Source organism: Fistularia commersonii, chromosome 13, assembly GCF_037954325.1.
Source record: "Fistularia commersonii isolate RoL2024-O1a breed Wild chromosome 13, RoL_Fcom_v1.0, whole genome shotgun sequence".
NCBI classification, from domain to species: domain Eukaryota; kingdom Metazoa; phylum Chordata; class Actinopteri; order Syngnathiformes; family Fistulariidae; genus Fistularia; species Fistularia commersonii.
In genome coordinates this window covers 12,871,333-12,899,261 of record NC_141296.1, presented here as the reverse complement: position 1 = coordinate 12,899,261, position 27,929 = coordinate 12,871,333, and the positions used below count along the sequence as shown (strand labels likewise).

Sequence of the window (27,929 nt, the reverse complement as noted above, 5' to 3'; positions counted from 1 at the left end):
ACAATACAAAAGCATACTAGCATTCTAATATACAACAACTAATTGCATTTTAACATTCTATACTGTAAAGGTATCCGTGAATGCAAAAATACCTAGTAATTTCTTTTTCTAAATAAATTGCATTTGTATTCAAGATCCACAATAACACTGGCAAAGTCTTACCGCTGTTGGACATTTGAAATAAGTTGTTCTTCTCAAATTTCTTGAACACACTCCCTTTGATCTCCACAAACTGTGTGATAAGAAGAGGAGAAAAAAAAAATGAAAAACAAGGAAAGTAAAGTAGTTATCACTGAGTGCACAGCGCGCTGTCGGGGTCAGGTCAGGCTGGTCTGCAGTATGCGGCAGGATTGTCAACGTAAAACACAGCAGAAACTGTGTGTTTGTATGTCTGTGCAATGCACAACTAGCTATCTTGTCTGTTTAACAATATGCATGAACTGTTGGGTTATTGTGTGTGTGTGTGTGTGTGTGCCTACTAACATTGTTGGACATCATGATTGTGAGCAGGGACTTGTTGTGTGAGTTGAAGGCGACGTTGAGGGTGGAGGCCTGGACCATGATGAGGATTGAATGGAGGACTGGCGGCCGGCTGCTCAGGAAAAACCACATTGACGGTCGTATGCTGACACACGCGCTTCCACCTGAATCCTCTTTCTCACAACTGTCAACTTCTCACACTAATCTCTTGAGAAATTAATTTTCCTCATTGCCGTCAAGCAAGGCCTTCCTTGGTCTTTTGAACCTCCATCTTGCATCTGCTTCTTTTGAAGCCTTAATGTATCTTTTTAGAGCGCTTGTATTCATTATTCCTTGAATTATTACTCTCCATGTTCTGCTTGTGAGCTGCTGCATACGCCTTCCCACGTGGGATTAATGGAGGTCACCACAGCTTTCCCTGCGCATCGTTTATTCGAGGGAATTATATGAGGGTAGAATTTTTCAACTTACCAGCCTCAGTGTGTTCGTTGCCAGCTCGAGACGAGGAGCTGTGTCAAACTAAATCTTTTTTTTTTTCCTCCCTCCAACCTCAAGAGTCTGAACTGTAGGAACTCACTGCTGCCTCCAAATGTGTACTTCAGATCCCCCACCTACGCACCTCTATAGAGCCCTGCTGCCTATAAGAGCAGCACCGCAGAGAGATAAGACACAGCAGAGTGTCTTTTAATACCGGGCCAGATCAGACCGCCGACCCATCTTTACACTCAGCTTGGGACGCTCTTAATGAGACTACAATTTCATAGAACGTGTCAAAAACATGTCCGCCTGGATTCCAATTTCACAGAGCACAATACTCGTGCTGCCATTCTTGGATACGTTCCCTTTCATCTGAAAGGCTCCTTTAGTCCCTAAGCCGTACAGATCGCAAATGAAAGAACCTCAAGTAAATCCAGCGCTCAGATGTCCGCCAAAAAAACAAGGGTGAGAAATGAGAAACGGGGGCTTGGCACGGCGCGCACGGCTTCCCACAAACTACAAAGATGTCTGCTTGGACTCCAGGCCCTTGGGCTGACACGGAGACTGAAGGATACAGACATAAAAGACGGCCATGAAGAAGTGAGGGATGACTCCTATACTGTCTCTTTTCCGCTCTTTGGGTTCTGTGGCCGTCCAGTAGAGAGCATCCAGGATGTCTTGACCGAAAGAGGAGAAGAGGCGATCGGCCACCTTGCAGAGGGAGGACGGGCAAGAACGGAATGCGGGTTAATATTACTCACTTTGAGATTCACTGAACAATCATTTCGATTCAACAATTTAAAGGGACTTTGTAGATGAACTGAACGAGTCGCAATGGCTGTTTCCGATATGACACTCTTCTGACACTCATTCTAAGGTTTGTGGTCCAGACCAGCTCTACTTGGAAAGTGTCATCAGACAACTCTGTCGGGAGTTGGTGCTAAATTAATAAAATCTGACCTTACCTCGAGACTATCTTGGTTTTTTTCGCTAGAAATCGGTTGAATGATGAACTCTTGGCGAAATTTTTACTTGAGTATTGAAATTTACACTTACAGGCCGGCATGCATGCAAGTAAAAAAAAAGACCTGCAATAAACCACTGGTTAATAAGTGATAGCAGACTCTTTTTAATGCTGAGATTGAAACAATTATCAGATAAGTATGCGTCATTAGCTAAATATTGCCTTGCTATGGTGATCAGTGATCGTCCTCTTTGAGTGTAACAGTGGATTTTGGGGCTGAAGGACTAATAAAGATCTGAAAATAGATTTTCCAAAAAAGTTTCAACACTAAATCACTCTGATGCATGCTTTTATTTTAACCTTAAAAAAACAAAACAAAAAAAAACATCTCATGAGGAAAAACGCTGCTTTATGTGCTCTATGTTGCAAAACCCCGGTACTGTAGAATTACGTATGCGTCGTGAGTCGTCCATAGTTTGTCTGTGTGAAAGAGAGCGCCGTCACTTGATATGGGGTGGATAGCCGGCCGGCCGCTTCCACCCTCTTAAAAGATAATTTGTGGAAAGTGATGCGTCGGGGATGATGTACCTCCAGCATGTTGTAGATGATGTAGAGTTTGATGATGGACTGTCCTCTGATCAGGTGGTACATCATGGAGTAATCTACATAATGCATCATGGAGAAGCACAGCACCAGAATCAGGCCTTTCAGCACGTCACATACCTGTGCCGGCTGCAGCAGCCTGGACCCGCTGACAACACACACATACAAACACACACACACACGCAGACAAGAGATCAATTTATAGCGTCTGTATTTCCAGCTGGCCATTTACATTTCTTATACAGAGGAATGTGTTCATGCAGACTGAAGGCTCTTTTATGCTCAACGTTAAACAGGCACAGGGAATGGGAATTTTGTGTCTAGTTATGCACGTTTTTCAGGGAACTTCAGCAGTCGACCACAGAAAATGGAGCGCTACCACCGGAAGTAGTGGGGCCAATGTTGCAAAGTATGCTTATGTGCAACCCGCCAATGGACTTGAGAATGATAAGACAACAGAAATGGCGGCACTCTAATCAAATTCAGTCAAAGAAGTCAATGTCAAGTCAATGTTTAACAACGTTTGAAATGAAGGTAGCTATTTATGTACATAACGTGAGCATAAATGAGCCTTGCAGTTCCCCGTGCAGTTACTGTGCTAGCGCTCGACATGCACTCGACAGCATCTCGGCAGACATTAAATCAAGAGTTTCACATAAAGCTGTGAGCGCGTCTGCGGACAAAAGAGCACCGGCTTACAGTGAGTGTGGACATGAACGTGCGCAAGATGATTGATGGATCATTACTGGAGAACAGCGGGGTCAAAGAGGTTGCGCGCCAAGTCATTACAAGCCCCAACCAGAACAGGATGGAGGGGATATTTCTTTTCAAAATGAGACACTCCACATAAGAGGACCAGGACATTGTCTTTTTCATCTGAAAATGCATCCAAGCTTTGGTTCTATGTTACAATTCATTGTGGAATTGTGGAGTTCATTCATTGTATCAACTGATTGTGTACCCCGATATCAGCCTTTCAGAGTCATACGAGTATTTGTGATACACCTGGTCTTAATGCTTTGCTGGCCAATATGTTATATTTGCAGTATGTGATCAGCTTGCCTGGTTTTCATTTCCAGCCGCCAACCTGTGTATTTTAGATGACTGAACTGAATGTAGGTTTTCATGTCATTTGATGCCAACCAAATGACGCTGCTGTTGAGTTGTTGCATAATCACAAGTCAACATCTCAAACAGAGTTTATGCAAGATGACATTTCAAAGTGTTCTTTCTTTCTTTTTTTTTTTTTTTAATCAATGCCCTTCTTTCCAAACTGACATTTAATTGACATCCAGCGCAGCCTCTTTGTCACTCTTTATCTAGCAATAATGTATTTGACTGCACTTACATGACTATTACGTAAAGGCCAAATTGGCTTACTTATCAACTACAGATTAAGAAAAAAAAAAAAAAAAGGTTTTACTCCCAAACCAAATTAGCTTTAACACTTCAGTCGGCCGCCATATTTGACAACACAGTACAAAGCTGTCTGTTTTACATATTTGTCCTTGTCTTGTTCTAAATAGGCCTCTGTTCAGACATCACCCACGTTTGCCCTTTTGGAAACCCGTTCAACTTTGTCACAGAAAGCGGTCACAGCGTTTTGGACAGAAATGGTTCTTTGGCGCAGGGTAAATACACAGAAGGGAGAGCACGAACTGTCACACGAAGCCCCAGACAGTCAGAGATGTTTTCTGCATTTGGGGACATGTGTTTCCTACATCAGCAGCTTTCTAATTAGTGGCAGTAGTCAGTGGCAGCAGCCGGGTTGCATGTTTGGAGGCGGGCAGACAAATCCATAGGAGTGGTTATTTGGTATTTCCTGTGACAGGGATAAGTGGGGTGAGTGAAAGAGCTTAATCCCAGGACATATTGCATGTTTTCAGGTTTATATGTCTGCCGCCACCTCTGATTACAACTGGAGATGTCTCTACGCACGGGCTGCCACACCATTCAGTGTTCACTTGTTCGCTTCTATTTCCATGAAAACAACAAACAGGGGCTGATGACCCTGTTTACTTAACGTCATTGACAACAACACAATCACTAAAAGAACAGCTATTCTACAGATACTAAGTTTCTACCACGTCTATAAACCACACATGCTCCATACCTTGACCTACACGCTAGTCCAAAAGACATGTTGTGATAATAAAGCAATGGCTCCTGCAGCCATCTTTACCTTTGCTTTCAAAATGGCAGCTGAGGATTTTTCTTGCATCACAATGGGAGACACTGATCTTTTACACTTCAACAAATAAAAGGAGGAAAGAAAAAAAAGGGTGTTTCAGAGGGAAGGGCGGGGAGCTGTGAACAATTTTTTTGAACACATTCGACGCTGTGTGAGAGGGAAGAAAATAAGTGTAAATTAGCGGAGTGTGTAACTTTCAGGAGATCGGGATAAAGCGTGAATCAAGGACTTTTCTTTCTTATGTTATAGGAATCACAAAAGACAACTACAGCCTTGATTTGTGACTTTGCAATTCACAGCTGTGAACGCTGTTAATTTCCTTACAGAGGGGGGCTCTCTTGGAGTTTTAACGTGATCAGTGTCATAGTGCGAACAAGTAAATATGAACAGTGATCAAGTGCCATCCGATCTGGACTCTTTTCAAATATAACAACTACAAAATTGAAACAGTGATCTGATTTGGGGAGATTCCACTTGCAAAACAAACAAAGCAGGCAGTTATCATTCTGACGACTGGTAGAGCCATGACATCGTGTTTGTCTGTTGAACTGCAGAGGTTTTCTATCATGTAAGGGGAGTCTGAAAGAACAGTCTTTATTTACTGCACTGATCTAAATATTATCTTCCCGTTGTTTTATCGCAGCGTATCTGTACAACACAAGAAGGTCGAGGTGGAGACATGAGCTTCAACCCAGGATTGACCCGGTGATGCTGGGTGTCTGCTTGATTCTTGTTGTGTGGCTCCATCCAGTGGTCACACGTTTCCTCAGTAGCAAAAGTGTAGCTATATTTTAAAATAAGACAGCGTAAAGCAGTCATAGGGCAAAGACTGGATGGAGACAAGAAAGAAAGAGGAGCTGGAAGAAATGCTACAGCTAAGGATGCACATGTTCAACATTAATGAAAATTATTATTATTATTATTATCATCTGTGTGTTTGGATTGTTGCACTTGATAATTTCTCTCTCTCCACTGTGTTTTCTTTTTTGAAATTGTCACTGGTGTCCTGGTCAATCTTGGGAAAACCAACACCAGCTTTGAAAGGCTACCTGGTTGAATAACTAGCCGAATCAAACAACCAGCAGAACAAAGAGAAAACAGAATTGCACAAGAAGTGAATGGAAGTTTATGCCACAATTTTATCTGACCAAGCTTTTTGCATCTTGAATCTTTGACTATCACTCTGCTCTCAAACGATACTTATTTTTTCCTCTCACTGTAGCTGCCACTCAGTATGTGCAACACACACTGTTTGCTCTCTGGACAAAATGCTGCTGGCGCTCGCTGGGAATGTAAAGCAGCCCTCACTATCTCCATTCTACAAGCATTTTCTCACAACATGAATATTATATTCGAGCAAGGCTGGCTCCCGCGCTGCATCCCAAGTACCCATCAGTGAGCCTTTTACTCTTTTCACTTGATTTTAAACATGCCAGCAAAAGGATAGGCCAGACGACTTATGAATAGCCATTTTGCCTGGACAGAGCAGCTGGGATCTCTCATCTCTGAGGAGAGAACCAAAAAAAAAAAAAAAAAAAAAGGAGGAGGTATCCCCCCCTCATCCACCGCCGTGAAACCAACATGAGCGGCTGTGTCACAGACAGGCGGCATGGAGATGAGGGTGAGCATGCAGGCTTGGCAAACTTTCCCAGGGTGGACTCAAAGCAACAACATCCAGACCTCATGAAGGAACCTACAAGGCGGCTCCCGGCTGGGAAAATGGAACGAGGCGCCGAAGCTGCGTACATTAACAAAGACGATGGAGATGGAGAGGAGGCTGCCGAGTGAGGGGGGGGGGGAGGGTTTATGGAAGCGTACCTGCTTCTTCTGCAGTAGGGGCATGTGTGTGCCCTGCAGGGGGAAGGAAGGCAAGGGCAGAATCAGACAGAGAAGTGAGGGGGCCTGAGGATGGGATGTGGGGTGTTGGGGTTGAGGAGGCCCTGAGAGGTACTGTAGCTGTGCTGTACCGCAGAGGATGTGTGTTTACACTTCCGAAACACATCACACCGGACTTCAACGCACACAGAGTACCGGCACAAAACACACAACTATATTAGAAAAACAACAAAAACTAGAGATGCATGCTCACCATTAGACAGGTAGTGTAGTATAGATGCCCAAAACAATATATATTTTCCAATATTTTCAGATGTTGATATAGAATTATGGATTTTCTAAAAAATAAATATTAAATTACAAGACATCATTTTACTGGTAATTGACTGGTAAAATTGGCAATTGATGTTTAAAAAAATAGCTTGATATGTACCACAGTTTATCTGAAAACAGGCAACAAATGAAAAGACAATTGAATGTCCTGAAAATGAAAGGATCAGAGTTATGAAACAAGCATTTGAAATTCATCAAAGTGGAATCAAACTCAGAGACACATTTGACTTGTTTGATCTGTGTATCCTTTGTTTTGTATTTCCATACAGCAGCAGGTTTAAATATGGAAAACCAGTTGCTACAGGCAAGCAAACATTCTGTGCAAAGCCTCTCCATACAGGTCCGATCCCACCACAAGTCAGTCACATACAAAGTATTTGTTTTAGTTATCTGCTGATTATATAACTAAAGTTTTATGGATGTTTATGGATGTTTTTTATATATTTATATATATGTTTTATATATGTTTATATATATATATATATATATATATATGTATATACATGTTTGTTTGTTGTGTGTATACATCTCAACCATCGGGCTGCCCGCGTCACATGTATATGTGGTGTGGTGAAGTCGCGCTCAATCTGACAAGGTCACATTTACTCAAGGTCCATTACAAGACATTCCAGGAGTGGATCCTTAATTGCTTTTCATTTGCATATAAGTTACCAAGGATACAGAGAAAAAAGGAAACACCTGAATATTTTTTGCATGGCAGGTCCATCGTGCCCCGTTATTTAAATTGTAATTTTTCCATGTTTCGCAGATCATGCATGAAATGTCAGAAATTATGATAATGCACCATGGAATTACAAGAAAACAGTATGAAAAAGAAATTACCTGGAAATTACTATGAAATAAGTAAAAGAAACAGCAAAACTCCTTTAAAGATACAAATGCCAAGAGATGTCTTATCACAAAAAAAAGGCTCATACAACATGTTTTATCTAAATACTTGAAAGAAAGAGGCAAATTAAGTGGGGGTTGCAAGACAGTGAACCTACATAAAAACTGAAATTGGTTTCCTGAATATCCTGATGTTGATTTTCTCCTGAACATATCAGAGCTCAGCCCCACGATAAACATTAAATCATCTTTTCTGCATTTCTGGTCTCTATTTAGAGCCTTCTGCTGCACTCACACAAATACACACCCACCGGGATTTATCCAGAATACGTAGGTGAGTATCTGTTTCAGGATGTGTGTGTATGTGTGTGTTTCTGCGTGCATGTGTGTGTGGGCTCTGACCTGAAGCCGCAGCATGGCAGGGTGAGGAGGCGGAGCAGGGCCAGCAGCACCCTGAGGGGCAGCAGGGTGAAGACGTACAGGAAGGCATCCACACACAGGAAGAAGCCAAAGATCATCAGCTGTGGGGATTTTTGAGATGATGGTGTTCAGTCAGCATGAAAAAAAAGAAAAAGAAAAAACAGACAGGATGAACACCCACTACCCCAACCCCCTTCGCTTTCTTATCATCTTCCAGGAATTTTCCTCCTGGCCATTTTCAGCAACAATCAAAATCCATCCTTCCACACATATGTTCCATCGTTGCTTTTCAGAACATTTCAAGGTTATTTCTTCCTGATTTTAATATAGTTAGAAAAAAAAATCGTAATTTTTCTAGTAAGTTTAATTTATTTTTATGACCAACTGACTTCTGGGAGACACTTAAGAGTTATTGAGTCATTAATTTTAAATTTTTCATTTCCGAATTTGGCGAATTTAAAAACCCCTTCGTTATTTTCAGGGGGCCTGTTGAGAAAATGTTTGACTACATTTCTGGTCATTTATTTTTAGTTGAATAGAAATGTTTTTTGTTTAATTCATAGGTATTTGCATTATGATTGTGCGATTTGAGCTGAAAAATACATGCTGTTATCTTGAATAGTTCAGCCAGTGACATGCTAGTTTTAGAAGCTACTAATAATAACAGTTACATTCTGATCTTTATATCTTCTGATACTTTAGCGGTGTCCTTTTTTTAAGATTCCCCAGGATACGTTAAAACAAGGGATTTTCTTCCCTTTCTTATGTGAGGAAACACCAAGCTGAACCGAGTACACATACAAGCACAGGTACACACACTACATAATGCAGTCATCGGCACATACCTTCAGAGTTTCCCATAAGTTCAGAGCCATCTCTCGCCATTGTAACAGGGAATGTCCTAAAGAGCCATAAAGAGCCATACATCTGAACTATTCCATGTTTCCCTACACCTTCTTCTCAACGTGAAACCCTGTGAGCACCGATGCAAGCTGGTGAGAGGGTGTGCCTCTCTTTGGTAGGTTCTGCGTTACTTTTCCTGGAGTAAGCTGAGCACATGAAAGTATGATGTGCTGCACAGAAGCTGACCTACAGCTGAAAGTGGAACCGTGCAGACCGTATGCACAGCGACAATGCTGACTTGTCCCGATTAAGACGTATGGTTTATGACAAAGCTAATTCTGAACTTTCCACTTAAAAATTGAAGACGAGCATTAAGGAGCACAAAGTGTCAGTACAAAGTAGCAAGTGATTTATCAGTAAGTTCCATAGGGAAGCAACGTCCGAGCACGTGCACCAGGGGGCCCGTTGAATCATGTGTGGTAACACAGTCGAGTCACTCAGTATCCTTCTGTTTACACACATTCCTCTCGGAGCTCCCAGAGCCAGGGAAGAAAAACAAGCACATAGCAGCAGCATTGACCTGAGCTGACTCTCTGGGGAGGAAATTAAGTCTGCGCGGACTCTCTTGCTTTGTGTGCTCATGAGCAAACATAAAGAGTAAAGGTGACTGGATTTGAAGGCAACGTCAATGGATTAAATGGCTTATAAATGTGTAACAAGGTGGAGATTTAGATACCAAGAGCAAACATATGATGGATAGTTAGTGGTGTCATTCTGAAACACGATTCCTAAACACGATTCCTAGAAAGTGGATGCTCTGTGACTATAACACAGCTTCCCTTGTGTCCCCAGACTGCCACCTTGTGGCTAATAAGAAGACCAACAAAAATATACTCATCACAGTTGAAAAACCAAAGGAAACCGGTTTCATTCGTTCATTCATTCATTCAATCTTATACCAATGTAGCGTCAATGCGGTGATGCAAAACAAGAGAAACAAAATAATAAGAGAGAGAGCGACTCACGGCTGGTACCACAAAGACCAAAAACAAATCACAAAAACATTTTAATCATTTTAGGTTGGGCCACCATGTTTTAAAAATCAATAAACAGAAACAACAATTATGATCGTGGATATTGTGATTGCAATATTTTGTTCTTATAGTTGACATGACGGGAGCATCTTGGACCATCTCCACCTTCATCCAGAGGTAATTACAACCACTGTATAAACAAGTGAAATGAAGAATTCGCTTCAGTAATGCTGTGCCAAGTCCAGAAAATGCTACAGAAGTGTATCTGGGTCTGCACAGTGAGGCGAAGAAAAGTTAAGGCTGGACTGACACCCAGTATCTGCATTTTATGGCACACTGAAACAAAGAGACGTGAAAGACTGCCTGTCAGATCCATGCTCTGCTGTACCGAGTCTTCAGGTTTGTTCGAGCGGACTTGCAGGTAATTTGGTATTCAGTTGTGACATTGGCTGTGCATGCTCAGTGGCATGGATAAGAATCATAAAAACACTGAAGTTTCGGTGCATGAAGGAGGGCAGGCTACAGCCACCATGGCTGTAGCACTGCAGATGTCGAGCCTTTATTTAAAAAAAATAATAAATAGAATATTTGTTTCGTAACTGGCAAACAGAATTTTATTCTATTTCTCTTTTATATTGTGCGCGCGTGAATGTCTGTGAGAGTGTGATGTGAATGAAAGAACAAGCAGAGCACAATTTGAATTGGGGAGCTGTGTCACACCGTACCTTCTCCAGCTCCTTGGGAATACGCATACACGTATAAACCCTCTCCCTGCGCTCGGTGTACTTTGCCTCATTGTGTTCCAGGAAGTAGCCTCTGGTGAGCTCGGCGCAAATAAAGCGGGTCAACGATGGATCTGGAATAACATTGGAGCAAATGTGTTTAAACAAGGGCATTCTCTGAAACAATAACAACAATGGCCACCATCACAATGAAAGTCCCACTGCAGAGGCAGAGGAGGAGACCCCTGTGAGCGATGAAGGACTAACAGCAATATCGCCTGCCTGTTAAAGACAGAGAAACATCACTGCATCTTTGTAGATACTGATTATCAGACAATCTGATTGTCTTGTGTACAAAGACAGTAGAAAGACCAAAAAAATGCATTTTAAACTTTTTAATGGGATTTAAGTTTTGTTTTACAACCATGGATTTCAATATTGCAGCACTTTAAAGACATGAATAAACAATTCATAATACTGGCATAAGCCGTATTAGGTAACTGGTTCACTGGCCTGCATGGGAAGAGAAAAAAAGGCAGGATATTCAACCAAAATGACCTGAAAATAAGTAAATAATTAACTGGGAGTCCTTCCTTGAAAAAAATCCCTAAAAATTAGAAAAAGAAAACAGACAAACTGATAAGCTCCGTCCTGAGAGTACACACATCCAGAGGGAAAAATTAACAACAGCAAAAAAGAGGGCCTGTAACAGCTCCAAACAACAAATAAAGCCAATTAATATCTGAGCTAAGGGTATATTGAAATTTATTTAAAAGTGGTGTGAAACTTAATGTAGAACTGCAACTTAGTCTCTTCGTGTGCATTAAGGATACAGTTCAATTTCATATTTGTTCACTTTGATATGAAAGCAGGAGCATTTAATGTGATAAAGGACATTTACTCAAGGGTACAGATCCATAGATAGTGAGATAAAAACACAATAAATAAGTGTGTGTAGTTGAGGGGTGTTGAGTGGTGTGTCTGTGTGTGTGTGTGTGTGTGTGTGTGTGTGTGTTTGTACGTGTATGTGTCACGTCAGCTTGTTCGAGCTATTTTCTCATGACCATCTGGAATTCTTTTTACTTCACCATTTGAGAACTGGTGAGACTCGTCCAAAGCCATCATCTAAGGACAAAGTTGCACTCAATATTACTAAAAAATGCAGTAACCTGACAGTTTAAAGTCAGCTGAACAAGAAGACGTGCTACTACTGAAGCCGTAAACAGACATCTGAACACCTTCCATAATTAAGAATTAAGTTTCTGCAGATTCCCATTAGAAAGAGATTTAACAGGCACAAAGTGGATAATGTCCAGTATCTTTAGACACCAAGGTTATTTAGTAAATAAATATGATTTATGAAACCTACATATAACTGTATATCTGTGCCATGAGCTCCTTTTAGACAAAAACCTTATTGACCGGTCTTGAAGTTAAGTGCCAGTTTGAGCCGGATATTTTATTGCTACATGCACATTTGACAATCTTTAACCCAGAGTGCTCTTTTAAACAACTTAATGCTCTACTACTGTCTTTGGAGGGATTAATGGGCATCAACAAGTTTTAAGCATTTCCTGAACCGTCTTTTTGTTGTTGTTTTTTTTTTTTTAAACAGAACTTTTCAGAGAGCAAAGAACAACAAAACTGAATTTGAAAAATGCAGAATTAAAGTAAGCTAATAGCGTGAGTGCTAACACTCATCCATGAGGACAAAATGATGGTTTGATTTCGGAGAGGAAAAGGAAAACAGGCATAGGGGTTTACGAGCCACTAAAATAAAAATAGTAAAGGAATAAGCTCAGAATATGATGTCATGTCTGCATTTAAACAAGTGTGATTAAAACTATTATCAAGCTTAATATCAGATAAGACAGTGGGGTGTTAGCTTTCTGAGTGGGACCTCGAAGACAATCGTTAGGAATTAATCAAGCTGACATTAATTAAACAAGTTGTTGACAGCCGTCAACTCTACATGACGTTCATTGACTCAACCGGTTGCCCCTGAAGCTTGGCGAATCCTGTCAGGCTGTAATTTCTAACAATTAACTATCAGTTTGTTTTCTTGAGTGACAATCGCAGAACGTCAAAACGCAAAATTATTTGCCGCAGCCTAGCATGTATTAGCATGCTAGCCGTGGCGTCAGCCGAGGGGTATTTACCTGCCGAGGGGTCTCGCTGCTCCCGCCTGACAGCTCTTATATCGTAAAATCCCAACGTTTCTGGGAGCGGTGAGGATACACCTATCTTTCCTGTCTTGTGCAAATCCTCCCACGGTATTTTGTGCCGTTTTCTAAGCTCAACATCTGCCTCCTTCTCCTCTGACAGCTCGGTGCCCAACACGTCCGCCATCTTTACTTGGGCCGCCGCCGTCGTCGCGTGATGCAACGTCATCACTCAGACCGTAAACATCAACTTCTCAACAACTTTTTATTTTTATTTTTTATTTTTAACCTCCTTATACAAATTATTTTTAAATAGTCCGGAATATCAGTTCTTTTAATTTTAATTTCAATCTCCGAACTTACCTATTATAGTAATTTTCATTCTTTGCTGTATACTTCTCTCTCTCTTTCTCTCTTCCTATCTATCTATCTGTGTGTGTATATATATATGCATACACACACACACACACACACACACACACATATATATATATATATATATATATATATGTGTGTGTGTACATACATACTATATACTCTCAGTACAGATCACAATGTCATTGGCTAATATCACAGTCCTGTCTGACCTCATCTGTCAGCCTGTCCATCACCACTGCAAACAAGAAGGGGCTCAGAGCTGATTTCTGATGAAGTCCCACCTCCACCTTGAACTGTTGCCTGTTTCCCCTACAGCACACCCGTAGGGGTTCCACCACTTTGTCCTCTGCTCTGCTTTTGTCCTCTTGATCTTCCTTGTCACCGAGTCATCCTACAAACCACCATCCTATGCTGCCTGGCTACAATCTCACCTACCACTACTTTGCTGTCAGTGATCTCTTTCAGGTTACCTCGTCTATACAAGATGTAGTCTACCTGCGTGCTCCTACCTCTGCTCTTCTAGGTTACTCTATGTTCTGTCTTTTCTGGAAAAAAGTGTTCACTACAGCCATTTCCATCCTTTTTGCAAGTCTACCACCATCTGTCCCTCTGCATTCCTATCCTGGATGCCAAACCTGCCCACCACTTCTTCATCCAGAACTTCTCTTTCTCCTCAAACTCACATCCTACCTGGGGGTCATAGCCAGTAACAACAATGAGCATCACGCCTTCAATTTCCAGTTTCAGACTCATAAGTCTATCTCACATTTTCAACCTTTTCACCTCCAGAACATTCCTCACAAGCTCCTCCTTCAAGATAACTCCTACTCCCTTTCTCTTCCTGTCAGTACTATCATAGTACAACTTAAAAATTGCTCCTAAGCTTCTAGCCTCTCTCCCTTTCCACCTGGTCTCCTGAACACACAGTATAACCAACTCTACCTTTTCCTGTCATCATCCCAATATTCAAAATCCCTGCTCTCAGTTTTTCGACTTCATACGCAATCAGCTGTCCATCAGATATGCATGCGAGACACACGAGCAATTCGGTTGTCCATCAGAAAACAATTACCCGTTGCATACGTCACGAGAAGATATCCGAATGAAAAATGCGAATGATTCAAATATTTCCGCCTTTCCTACTTTGACCCTCAGTAGCCCAATTTCCACCGGTAGCCTGTAGGTTATCAGCTACCAGTGGCGGTTGTTGTTAACCTGGGCTTTGACCAACCTGGTATGAGATTCTTAGGTTTGATTTGCATGTTTAGTTTTGGCACAAGTTTTACGCCGGATGCCCTTCCTGACACAATCCTTCTGCATTTATCTGCTTCTGCTTGGGACTGGCTCAGTGAGATCCTGGCCTGTGCCTCCCTGAAGCTGCATTTCAGTGTATTTCCTATATACTCAAGCCAAAAAACAGCATAACATCAATGGACTAAAAAAACTAAAAATAGTTTGAGGGGACGTTATTGATCCGTGTAGATCAGTCATTGATTTTACTAAGACTGCAGTCTTTGCAACATGACATATTTCTAACAAAAGTCTTGTATCGCCCTTGTGGTTTCTGACCCTGGCATGAATATCGTAGCTTGGGGTGAGGAGACGCATTATCCTGAGAGCAATTTATCCTTGACTCCGTTTGTTACTTTGCAAAACCCCAGCTCGCCACAATATTGTTGCTGTATCCAACATTTTCCACCTGGTGTCGCCAAAGATCCGCCAAATCCCCCCGCGTTGAAAGTCTACCCAACAACAGCACCAAGGGCCCTTTTCCTCCCGAGATATCAGGACAACTTCGCAGAGAAGAGCTCAAAATCCATACACTTGTTCGACTACCAGTTTTTTTTTTTTTTTTTTTGCATTTCAGGTTTCTTTCTGCTAAACTATGCAGGTTACCCAGGAAACTTGCTGCTTAGAACCAGGCTCTACATATTAAGCATACCCTCCAGCCATGTTCGATTCCCATTGCTTGGAAAAATAAATTGTTTCTGAAATGTTTTTTTCTACATAAGAAAATACATCCATATTCATAATTACCCTGTCCAAATAATAAAAAAAAAAGGTTAAAAACAGCATCTACGTCTGCTGTGTTGCAAAAATCCAAAATCGACTGTTTTTTTCCACTGAGCGCTGAGAGAATTTTCCCCCTTCAGCAGATGAATGTGAAAGCAGCCTGAGAAAACTCTGCACATACATGATTCAGCACAGAGAAGCTCAAACATTCAACCGAAGGATCAAGAAGAAAAACACGTTTCTGTTTTTTTTAAGAGTGAAGCTTTGAATCCATGTATGAATACAGAGCAGGTGGATCAAATCTGAGCTACTGGGTAAGTGATTATATCTCACTCAGAATGTTTAATTTTTTGAAAAACAGAAATCAAAAGCAAAAAAATAATTCAATAAATGAGAAGAAACATTGCGTTTGGAGTTACATTTTAAGCGGGATCATAGTCTTATGACTGCTGTTTATAGACGCTACTCATTGAATGATCTACACTCATGACTGCCTTTTTGGAATTTAAGCCGTACGCCTTCTGGAAGACGGAAGAAGGAGCAGGGCCATGAATGCGAAAGCCAATAAATTAACCATAACTTGAACACCGGGTCAAGGCGCCGGCTACGTCCCAATCTGACCTGCCGGCTCCCTTCAGTCACACCCTTGACCTTTGCGGGAGCTCGCGAAAGAAAGAATACATTTTATTTCATTATTCGCAGCCAAATGAGCGGCTGTTCGTCCTCGCCGTTCATTTCATTATTTGCTTATTTTGATCGAACCCTACATTATTACACATTTTTCCACTTCTTTGGGTGAGTTTGAGTTCAGGTGCGCTCGCCGGGTTTTCCGGGATCTGCAGGAACACGGGAGTGTGTATTTTTGCCTATGGCCACAGGGAGGCTCTAGCGGGTTCCCGAGCCGACGCAAACTGAACCTTTTGTTCATTCATTCATTCTCTGAAGCCCTCGTCCTGCAGAGATGGAGCCTGTGGGACACCAGTCGAGCACAGGGCCACATATAGAGAACACATAAACATTCACTCTCTCATTCGCACGTCCGGGCGATTTAGGGTCTCCGGTGAACCTCCTTCTTGTTTTTGGGCTGCGGGAAGAAACCGGGAAACAGGGAGGAGAGCCACACAGACACGGGGAGAACTTGCAAGCTCCACACGGAAAGCCGTTGGAATCCAATCCTATCTTGCTTTTGATAGCGCGAATCACTGCAGCAAACCGAACCTTGCGGTCGTAAAAATCCCTGTCCTCATCCTTGCCACTTGCGCAAGTGACTTCTCCCCGTAAGTGCCGTCAAGGGAACCTAATAGAAAGTATCAGGATTGGGAAAAATAAAGTTGGCGCGCCAGGGGCGTGAGACTTACCTTTGTAAGCACGGTTTATTGGCACACGTAATGGTAAAGCATACATACCAGACATCAGATATGACACTGAACACCTCTGCTATATAATGTACAAATGGTGTCTAATAATACTAGGCTCAAACATATTTAGAAATGTGTTAGCTTCCTTACAAATGCACAAATAAATATCCGTAAGATCCAATCGTGCGAAGACATTCAGCGTTGTCTTCTCGACCGTTTTCCAAACAAAGTCCCAACAAAAGAGGATCCGGGATGATTATCAGTTCACTGAAAAATATCAAAGAGCGACCGTGAACACGAGAAACAGGGACGGCAGGGCGGTTCTGTGGGGTGGCCGGGATTTGTTTTTAGCCGCGCATCCTTAAAAGAGCGTGAGATCGCTTCCTTCCTACGTCACAGAATGTACAAGGTAGTGTTGACGTTTGTGGCTTTGGTTCTGCACTAGCTAGAGAGGACGGGGGGAGGGGTTGCGGGAGTTCACCAGCAAAACCGGCATCCGTCCGAACCACCCGACAGAAATCCGAAAAACCTCCTGTACGAAAATAAAAAGAAAAGAAAACAAAAGAGCTGCCATATCCAGACTGGTTTCTGTGGCGGATTTTCAGCGGACAAAATAAGAGTCCGCTTCTATTTACAGAGCTACAAACCTTGTAACAGTGTTCCCAAACTGATGAACCCAAAAGAGAGAGAGAGAGAGAGAGAGGAAATAAAGTTGTGTTTCCAAAAAAGCGCACATATCAAAGGAAATGAAATTCTTATAAAAACCCATGCAGGAAAATGCTTTAGTATCAGTTTGGGAGTAGGTCATTAAAGGGAAAAAGAGTCCAATTTTGGAGGGGGGGTGGGGGGGGGGGTCACATACTGGTCGGCGGAGTGATAACGTGTCGGCGAAGGGTTCCGAGAGGAGCCAAATACCAATAGACCGGGGAACACAATCAAGAGTGGCTTTTGCATGAAACCACAATCGGCGATAACCGCGGTAACATGGGGGAAAAAAAAAAAAAACAATCTTAGGGCCGCAAATTTGAAAGGAGTCCGCGGCAGCGGAGGGGGCTGCGATTTTCCTCTTAATTGGAAATGGAAATAAACAGCGACGGCAGGAACAAACCAACAGCTGATTGAATTTCCAATAAAAATGCAATTGCCTCAAACAATGTTTCATTTGTTTCCAATGTGGTTCGACGCTTTCGTCGACACCGCCTCGCCTTGTTCACTTTTAGATATTTTCTTAAAACATTTGTCGTCCTCTTCTTCTTCTTTTTTCCTTCTCCCCAAACTGTCTGCTGTAAGCGTGATGACTCGCGACCGGCGGGTCAACCAATCGCAGCCATGACATCAGCTGCATTCTTGAAGAAACCCCCCCACCACTAAAGAATAAAAACCAACATAAAAATGCCCCCCGCCTCGCTATTTTTACATCGGCGCCGCACGAGAGTCGCGCACACGCTTTCCTGGTCTTTGACATGTGGGTATTGCTGTGCAAGGCTGCCCGAGTTCCCCAAAGGTGTTTTTAGAGAAGAAGAGAAATGTCCGGTTCCGGGTGCGAGGCGTGGAAGCCCCGCCCCTCGGCGGAGCGCTGAGAGGCTGGAAAGTCCCGTCCACGTCGAGACGGGGGGGGGGGGGGGGGGACTCTGCGGAATTCTAGTGTCTTATTGTGACGGCTGGGCCGCCGTGCTCTCGGGCTTGCTGTCCTGGGCGGTCGGCGGTTTGCTGTTCCACGGCGCGTTGTTGCCCAGAGCCGGGGAGCTGTTGAAGTCATCCTCGTCGTCCAGGCCGTTGGTGGCGTCGTACTGCGTGTTCTCCAGCCGGGTGATCAGACGCTCGTCCTCGTCTCCGAACTCGCCGCCCATCAGGGTCGGCTCGCCGACCACCATCACGTCCTGGAAAGCGGGAAGCGTATTATTATTTCTCATCCACCCGTGCAATTCAGTCAACGCACGAGGATGACTCTTTCTGAGTCCTTTACATGTTTACCGCGTTCAACTCAGTTCACTTCTCTCAGCAGAACCAATAATGTTCATTTCCGTGCACGAAATGAACATTATTGGTTCGATTCCCGGCTCCTCCTTTTGTGTTGAAATGTTGTCGAGCGCGAAACAGAACTGCTCACGGTTCATCCATGATGGGTCAAATGCAGGGGATTAAATTCAATACTGGGGCTCAGAGGACTAAAATAAAATGGTTTTACTATCCGATGCTATTTCTTTTTATGTTTGCATCACCGTGTGCATGAACATTTCAAACAAAAACAAGTAATTTTAACGAACCGCTTATCAGCCAACCAATTGAGGGCATGCAGACATGGTCACATGACTCTCCCAGTACGAATAATATTGAAACATCGAGTTATTTCTTTCTTTTCTTTTCACATGATGCTTTTTAGATGTTCAACCTGGGTTTCCTGGATGTGAAGTTGGGAGTCGTGCAGCCACAGACCACCCCGTTTCCCGTCTGAGCTGACCGGAGTTAAACGTCCCTGTGGTTTCCACTGTCTTGTTATTTGATGGAAAATAAAGGGATTTAAATTTGGGATTTGTATGCTCTGTTTTACTTGTGAAGCGTCTTTGAGTGTCATGAAAAGCGCTATAAAAATCCCATGTATTATTATAATTATTAAAGCCGGAACTGAGACAACCAAGCTAGCAAATGATTTAATGTTATAAAATCGTTGCTATTAATTTTCGTTAAAGTTATGTCCGATGTTACGCTGCCACCTGCAGCGTGAGAATGCCCGCTACATCCACGTACAAGCCGGTGCGTCGAGATTTATGTGATTGGCTGATCCAAAATTCACACTGGTGAGAAAAACGAGGACATAAATACACTTGCCGGCACATCGAGTAAAAGATCTCGCTGTTTGCACGGTAGCTTTTCATAAAACTACAAACGTAAAGACAACTAACGAAAGACTGATTTGTAAAAAAAAAACTTTGGAATCAAACCGATTTTTTTCAAAATAAACCCCCCATCTCCCTATTTGGAAGAAGTGTAGACTCCCAGCTTTAACAATGGACAGTTTGACTCTGTGTGTGTGTATGTGTGTGTGTGTGTGTGTGTGTGTGTGTTAAGAAAGGACTCTATTGCACGCGGCGAATCTGTCCAAACGGTCGATCCCTCTCAAAGAACTCTGTGCAAATGAAATCTTCCTGTGCACGGAGAGATTACCCCGCTGCTCAGTACCTGCCCGATCAATACTCATCATGTAAGATATATTTCACAGACGTGCCCCCCTCCCTCCCTCCCTCCCCGCACACTTTTCACAGACTCGGGTCCAGGAAGGGACTGGGGCACATCTGGGGGACCCTTGTGGTGCCAGGAAATCCTACATATTTTTTTAAGCGAGTGATGCACTGTTAGCATTGTGGCCGCGTGTTTGACGGAAATGTCCCGGGGGAATTGCAACTAGTCATAAAATTTCCAGCTTTGACGAGGAGGGATTCATATTTTACACTCGTTTGGTCCGTATTTTTCTTGTTTCTAATTTTAGCATTTTCTTTCATTTGTCTTAAGATCAGATTTAAGATGATCATCTCATCTAATGTAACACATGATAGTGGGTGTTTATCACTTAATGATGGAAAAGTATTATTCTTATATGGAGAAATATAGGATTTGTACTTGTTTGTTGCGTTTGTCCTCTGACTGTTATTTACTTTTTTGTCATTACTAACTTGCGAATTTCTCCTCTAATAGCAACCTATCAGTAAGGAGAAGTAGGAATCTCAATGTACAGGGAGACACGTTTCCTTACTGTGCAAATGAAAATCAAACGCTCTAAATCTTTGAAATTCTTGAAAGAAAAAAAATATAATTCTTGTGAACGATGCTAATTATATTACTTGCCACCATTGGGGTTAAGAGTCCTAGCCATTGTAATTTTCTATACCTAACACAGGTGTCCTGAACCAGTGAATTACTTAATAAAATAAATGATAATTAATAATTTAATAAAAAACAGAAACATCTCTTTCTTAAACTGGATGCAAATTCACTACTGTTGTCACCCTTGAGCGGTAGCCTGGCGATTGCAGGAGATCATGCAAACTTCAAACAGAAAAACCCCACAGAAAGACACCACTGGACCTGCAACATTATTATTATTATCATCATTATTGTTATTTTTTTATTATAGTTATTATTGTTATCTGCACCTTTGGGTTTGCTTGTCTGCAGTGCATCTGGAAAACCAGGCTATTTATTTTCCACTGAACTCGTGTCAGTGAGCATGGGGGAGGGAAAGGGGGAGGGGGGCGCAAAATGACGTCACGAATCCAATAAACAGAGAGAAAACACGAAATGACAATCCAAAAAAAAAAGGCCTATCTGTGCTTCAGCCTCGCTCCTGCTACCGCCTCCGAAAAAAGCCGGGTTCCTTTTTGCTGTTGAATGAATTGAATGTAATTCTGCAGACGTATAATGAGCGGCGTGCACGTGATGTGAATAGTGCATGGTAATCTGCGCGCCGTGTCTTTATTTCTCCACCGGGCGAGGACTCCTGGAAAGTCCAGCGACTGTCTAGCCATCTTGCTGCAGGCCAGTCCAGCGCCACCCACCGCAACCTTGGAGGGAGCCATACAGTTAAATGGAGCGCACGCTTCACTGGCCATGTGTGTCAACGCCGCTCGGCTTGGGAGATCTCGCTCTCCTCAGCCACACACACACATACACATGCACCAACGCACATACACACACACACACAAACAAAATGCACATGTGACCACAGCCAGATAAGCTTACAGTGCAATCACACATTTCGACACAAACACGGACAAAAGCTTCTGAAAGAATTCTCAGATTAACTCTTTGTGTTGCACGGGATCACGCACACACATGCACAAACACACACGCACAGACGCACACACAACAGGTGCACACACGGCCCCCAAAACTGTAAGTGCACCCAAAAAAAAAACACATGATCTTATATCCCGCAAGCAGTAACGTAAACGTATGGACGCCTGCTCACACAAACACAAACACACGCATGCATGAACGCACGCACGCACGCACGACCAGACACAGACACACACACTTCAGTGAAGAGCACCAAAAAGGAAGCAGTTTATTTATCCGAGCCGTCCCCGAAACTCCCCGAGCGACCACTTCTAAACCCCACTATGCCTTAATCAGGCTAATTAATTTAGGTGAGCTTTTCAACTAAATGACAATATCCACACTGATTTGTCAATTTGCATAGCTAATTAAGTCATTAGCTAAAAACGTGCTGATTGCCAACAAGCCTTGCATTCGCCATCTGTTCCTGCGAGGAGGCCTGTCAACCTACCTCTGGCCAATTTTACCCCCCCCCCCCACACACACACACAAAAAAAAATGAAAATAAATAAATAAAAATCCCTCTGCCTGGAACAGCTGGTGGCTAGTCTGAGACTGGGGAGCTCTAATTGCCTGCTAATTAATACTGTCTACTTGACTACTCATCTTGTTAAGCGTTAGCCTTCATGCTAGCAAAGCGGCGGGGCAGACGCCATCTTTCACCCTCATTCATCTGGCGGACGTTAACATATTTACACCGGGATTAGCGTGAAGGACATTTATCCGCCCGCTCCCCCCCCCAATCTTCCCATGGGTGGAGGTAAGAGAGCAAGTTAGGCGCTTAACTTCTGCAAATAACGACAACGAAAAGCGTGACGTGCTGTTTGCGCGTTATGACATGCATGGACGTGTTCATCCTTGATTATCACTATAGCTGTCAGCGATGTCAATATTGTCAATATTATCAGATAGTTTTACCTCTTAAACAAATGACGATCCTTTGCAACTCTCACCCATTGAATTAGAGCGTTGAATTGCTGTGAAAGAAAGAAAGAAATCGCCTCTGATACATAATCAATACACCAGCTGATCTGAGCAAATTTGAAATGGGAAGAAAATTCGCATCATTATTTTGACATGTTTTCAGCCATCGATCGCGATCATGAACATTACTGCGGCAGTTCGGAGTAAAAACTTTCCCGACGTAGTAGCAAGCTAAAATAGGCTTGGAGAATGTATTGGTAACGATTTTTTCTTTTCCTTTTCTTTTTTTCTGAAACAAAAAGAAAGAAATGAACGTCTCGCAAGGGTTGAAGCTGTCAGAGCGCCCTTGAGGAAGATCCTGAAGAGGAGCCGGACAGCGAATCAGTTGGCGAAGAAGGTCAGGAAACCAAATGAACTGCTTCTATACTGCTATACTTTGTTTAATACTTAATTTTTACCCTCAACGCGGATGCCGAAGGTGTTTCGGACGATGCCCGCAAGGCGGATGGCGTTCGGGTGCGAAAGAACCCCCAAATTCCAGCAAGAAAATACCTGTCTCGGTTAATTACGGGTTCAGTCTGGAATACCGAGCGCTTCCTATTTGTCTGTGACAAACAGCATGATTGACATCGACACAGTGCATAAAAAAAAGACGGCGAACAGAAACAATAGGTGCTTCGACTGTACATCCCATCCACTAGAGTTCACTGTTGCTCATTCTATGAACACCCCCCTCTTCCTCCCACCTCCACCCCCAAACCCCCCCTAGCCCTCCCCATCCCTCCTCCAGCCGCCGGTAACCACCACCATCACCGCCGCCGCCGCCGCTACCCCCAGCCTCCCCCCGGCGAGGGTCCAGTCCTTATTGTCATTGGGCTCACGTACGCCCGCGCTCAGCCACAAACGAACAACTTCTCAGACAAAGACAGCAGGCGTGCAACATATGTATCCAGCATGTTAGCAGCCACGCTGCCAGCGTTTAAGAGGCGCGCGAGCGTGCCTGCATGCGTGTGCGTGTGTGGGTGGGTTCGGTGCTGGGGAGGGAGGGAAGGGAAAGGGGGAAGGGGGGGTTCGCCGACGGAGCGGTGTGTGTGTGTGTGTGTGTGTGTGTGTGTGTGTGAAGGAGGCTGCTGGGGGTTGGAGGGTGTACATAGATATCGGTGATAATGAGGGCCGGCACGGAGCCAAACTGGCTTCTGGAGAAAAAAAAAAAAAAAAAAACAACAATTATGCACGTTTGGTGTCTGTGCGTGTGTGTGTGTGTGTGTTTGTGTGGGTGTTTTCGTCCACACAAATGTAGAGCGAAGAAGCGAGGCCAACACATCTGAGGAGATGACGGGCACGGTAAAGAAAATATAGGGACAGTATCTGTGTGGGTCTGTTAGTGTGTGACTGTGTGTGTGTGTGTGGTGTCACTGCAAAGCCACATTGTCAGAAGTTTTAGCTCAAATTACTTTAATATACTGGGGAGACCAGTGAACCCAGTAATAACCATTCAACAAAACAGGTTTTTAAAAGTTCATTTTCTTCCTTCAAGTTTTGCCTACATTGGAAATAAATCATTATATATCATCATATCAACGTGATTACATAAAATAATTCAAATCGGGAATACAAAGAGAGCGAAAGAAAATAATCGGAACATTACCGGTAAATTTTTAATCGCAACTCCTCAAATGACGTTGAAATATTTAAGGATTTCTTATTTGCAAAGCCGAGCTGATGTGTTGTTGTTGATGAATGTGACTTGATGTGAGCATGTTTAATTTTGAAGCGGCTGCATCCAGTTGACTTTTCCCAACATGGAGAGCAAACTCTCCTTATACGTGCTGTGACTTTATACACCTAATTATATATATAGTTTAACGTACATTCATACTGATAAAACGGGGTTGTGAATATCGCGGTGTTAATTCAGCCCCTCGTCGCAAGGCTTTATGTGAAACCCACATAAAGCAGCATTAACGCCGGCGGGCGGCCTTTTTAAGGTGGACAAACTCCAGTTGTGTTGTCGGTATCAGGACACTTAAAGCCGCGGCGGAACGGCCTGGAAATATCGGGAATGCGAAATGAGACGCGGCCGTGTAAATATAATACACTGTTTATAACGAGCCGGCGCCTTTGCAGAGAGCAGCCCTGAAACCTCGGGGGGTTGGAGGGGGGGGTGGATGTCGGTGGGGGCGGATTGGGGCATGTGGTGTGATACTCAGCTGTTTAAGAGGCTGTTTAACCTCTAACCGTGTCAAGTGGTGGAGGCGTGGAGGAAAATCAGACATTCACACCCCTGAACCCCCCCCACCAAGCCCCAACACCCTCACCCCTTGATATTGCACCGACAAACCATGGTTTCTGAGATTTATTTCAATCTTATGTCTTATTACTTAAATTTGTATCTATATTTCCACATAGACATATATACATATATGACATATATGACAGCGTACTAACTAAATACAAACCACTGTTGCTGTTGAATGTCCGGCCAATGCGAAATTAAGTTGAATAAATGAATAAATAAGGACATAAACAAATAAATAAAATTATGACATATAAAAAAACAAATCTATGAATGTATCTACATACAGTATACCCCTTTTAACAGATATATTTTGAAAATAATAATAATAATAATAATAATAATAATAATAATAATGATAATGATAATGATGATGATAATAATAATAATAATAATTCTGTGAAGATCATGTTTGGAAAAGGCAAGAAATTGCACAAATTTTTTTTACAAAAATGACAAATAAAATAATAGCAGCTCAACATCGGCAAGACATTCCTCAGCTATTTGTGTGTGGAATGAAAAGTATCAGAAAATGAAGAAAAAAAAAAGACAAATAAATCAAATATATAAATGGTGATTTTCTCCAATGGGTGACGTCCAGATACACGGATTCGGAGCAGTGATTTAAAAATATGACTCCATACGTTTATATTTGTAGATGTATGTTTTTTGGCCTGCAGCTCAGTTCTGCCGCTGAATGGGAGCATTTCTTCTTGATGTCTGGTTTGCTGGTGGTTTTTCCTCTACACATGCTAAGCCGCTAAGTATGAGCCGCGGGGCCCTTTGCACCCTTCCCCCCCCAACACGCACACACAGACACACACACCTCGCTCACAGGAAGTTCCACGGCCGCGAGAGAGTGTGTCCACCCACCCCGGCCCATCCCCTCAGAGGAGCTCCTTCTCTGCAGCCTGGAGTTCTGCAGCCGCATGGATAAGCAACAAGGTCAAGCGGGTCTTTCTAAACAAATGCCCTCTGAGGTGGAGGTAGTCTGCGCCCGCCGAGATTAAGGAAGTGGCCGCGTTTTCACCGTGAAGTGATACGGTATGACCGGCAGCCAAGTAAGATGGAGACACCAAGAAAAAAAAAAAAAAAAAAAAAAATGAAAATAATAATCATCTGCAGCTGTTCTTTGGACATGTAGTTGATATTGTGTTGTATTTTTCTCTCTAATGACATTTAATGTACTATCTGTCACTGTTTGATATTTGATATATTTCCTTTCTCATTTCAGGCGCGATGTTTATTTGTTTTTTTTTTCACCCTACAAGTCCCTCCGGGATCCTTTGACGACTGTCCCCCCCCCCCCCCTCGTCTTTTGCTTTTATGCAAATGAATTAAACTAATAGCTGCAATACCATCAGGAATAAGCGCCCGTTGGCGGAAGCAAAACAAAGAAGAGGCAAACCAAGTGGAGTCGATGCTTACAGGTACCTGACTGGAGAGGCTGAAGTTGGTGGCGGGGCTGCGTTTCTTGCTGGCGGTGGTGCCCACGCTGCTGTTGGCGCTGCTGGCCGAGTTCTTCCGTTTCCTCCTCTTGTTGGTCGTCTGTCGGGCAGGCTCAGCTTTGGCGCGACCAGCAAAGAGAAACAGAGGCCATGCCAAGAACATAATGCATACAGACGGAGAGAGGGTGGGCGTCCGCTGTGCTGCGGAGGGGGGCGAACGGCGACATGCACGGGGGGGTACGAGAGCCTGACGGAACGCCGGGGCCGATGCTGACATCTAGGTGAATTTCAAGAAACCGATTGTTTGTTATATATAAATAAAATCGAAATTACAAGTGATAAGTGGACTCTGCCGTATGGCCTGGAAAATATAAATATTCATCGCGCAAAACAACCCCACTTGTGTTTTACTCATCATTTACACTCCTGATTTCAATAAGAGTAGAGCAGCACTTGTATGGTGTCATGCTGATACGGCAGAAAAACCAATCAATCACCGTCAGGAAGGCATCATCAGATGGCAAAAAGTGTCCGACAAAGATTTGAAAGGAGTTCTTTTTGCAAAATTATATTAGAAATGAACATAGGAAACACACTGATGGGTAAGTGTGTGATGTTGGAAAGGGAAAACTCAATTGAGTTTGATTTAAAATCAGGAAAATGTCATTTTGATGTCAGATATTAGCGAAACCTGTCTCTTTTAGCTGGAACTGTCGGTCGACGCGAGTTCTAACAAGGACGCATCTTTGGTGGGCTGTCATTGGACGCCCCGGCTCTGACATCACACCCGATGTTCACCTCTGAGTGACGCATGGGGGTCCAGATGGGAGCGCAGGCGCCGAAATAATAATAATATCGGCGTGGAAATCAGCTGACCTGCGTATCGGTCAGGCTCTAGCGAACCCCAGGTGAGGTATCTTGAACTCTTATACATGCATGCATGCAGGGAGAGCACGCTCACACACACGCTCACACACACACACACACACGAGCAGGTACAAATGCTAGTGCGCTCGCAAACAAAACACACATAACGCAGGCGAGCAGGCAGTGATTCATGCTGTTTTCTTCCAGGGTGAAACCACACACGCGTTAAGATTCCTCCAGAGACACACACCAGTAAGAGAGACCCCGCGCCCGTCCTCCTCCTCCTCTTCCTCCTCCTCCTCCTCCTCCTCCTCCCTCCTTGTGTCATTTGCACAAATGCTCTATGGCAGAACCCCACGCTCAACCCCGGTGTCAGCCTGCAAAGCGTGTTTGAACGTCCGGAGTGCACATTGCACGTTCGTCTGACTGATTGCACGTCCGTTGCATCACCGCCGACCAGATCTGCTGAGCGCGGCGGTCTTATTTTTAATCAGCCGCCGCGCACGTGCACCCGGGAGGCGCGTGCAACAACCCCCTTCCTCCCCTCCCCTTCCCCCCAATCCCCAACCCCTCCACCCTGTTTGATATCTACTTTGGCCCTCAAGGTGTTGGCCTCATTTTCATTTTTTTTTCATTCTTTTTTATTTTTCAGATTTAAAATATCCAGTTGAGCATCCGTAAACTTCCGCATCCGCACACAAAACTGTATTTCATGGGCAACCAGACCCCCCCCCCCAAACACACACACACACACAGACCGCCAACCAATGCTTCTTCACCCTCCCTTCATCGCACGCCCACAGAGAGAAGATACCTTTTTTGTGATTCGAGGGGAATATTTCCGTTTTGAAGTTCTGCGGATGTCCAGCTGAAACCGGAGCCAGAATTTTTTAAAATT

General features: G+C 43.3%; 2 protein-coding genes across 7 annotated transcripts in view; both read right to left on the bottom strand.

The window, feature by feature from the left end:
* tapt1a (transmembrane anterior posterior transformation 1a) overlaps positions 1-14,249 on the bottom strand; it is a 29,387-nt gene extending 15,138 nt beyond the window's left edge. The window contains exons 1-8 of one of the 3 annotated variants that reach the window (XM_086158093.1): positions 13,278-14,249; positions 10,756-10,886; positions 8,136-8,254; positions 6,534-6,566; positions 2,510-2,672; positions 1,533-1,668; positions 484-581; positions 163-232 (exon numbers count right to left, since the gene is read on the bottom strand). In XM_086158093.1, the coding sequence (XP_086014219.1) occupies positions 163-232; positions 484-581; positions 1,533-1,668; positions 2,510-2,672; positions 6,534-6,566; positions 8,136-8,254; positions 10,756-10,886; positions 13,278-13,296 (769 nt within the window). In that variant the 5' untranslated portion in view covers positions 13,297-14,249. Of the gene's footprint in view, positions 1-162; positions 233-483; positions 582-1,532; positions 1,669-2,509; positions 2,673-6,533; positions 6,567-8,135; positions 8,255-10,755; positions 10,887-12,911 lie in introns of all 3 variants that reach the window. The other 2 variants (XM_086158091.1, XM_086158092.1) reach the window with 2 other exon arrangements.
* A 2,414-nt stretch (positions 14,250-16,663) lies between these two features.
* Positions 16,664-27,929, bottom strand: part of ldb2a (LIM domain binding 2a) — a 96,452-nt gene continuing 85,186 nt past the window's right edge. The window contains exons 7-9 of one of the 4 annotated variants that reach the window (XM_086158089.1): positions 27,846-27,899; positions 26,145-26,281; positions 16,664-18,543 (exon numbers count right to left, since the gene is read on the bottom strand). In XM_086158089.1, coding sequence (XP_086014215.1) covers positions 18,313-18,543; positions 26,145-26,281; positions 27,846-27,899 — 422 coding nt within the window. In that variant the 3' untranslated portion in view covers positions 16,664-18,312. Of the gene's footprint in view, positions 18,544-26,144; positions 26,295-27,845; positions 27,900-27,929 lie in introns of all 4 variants that reach the window. The other 3 variants (XM_086158090.1, XM_086158087.1, XM_086158088.1) reach the window with 3 other exon arrangements.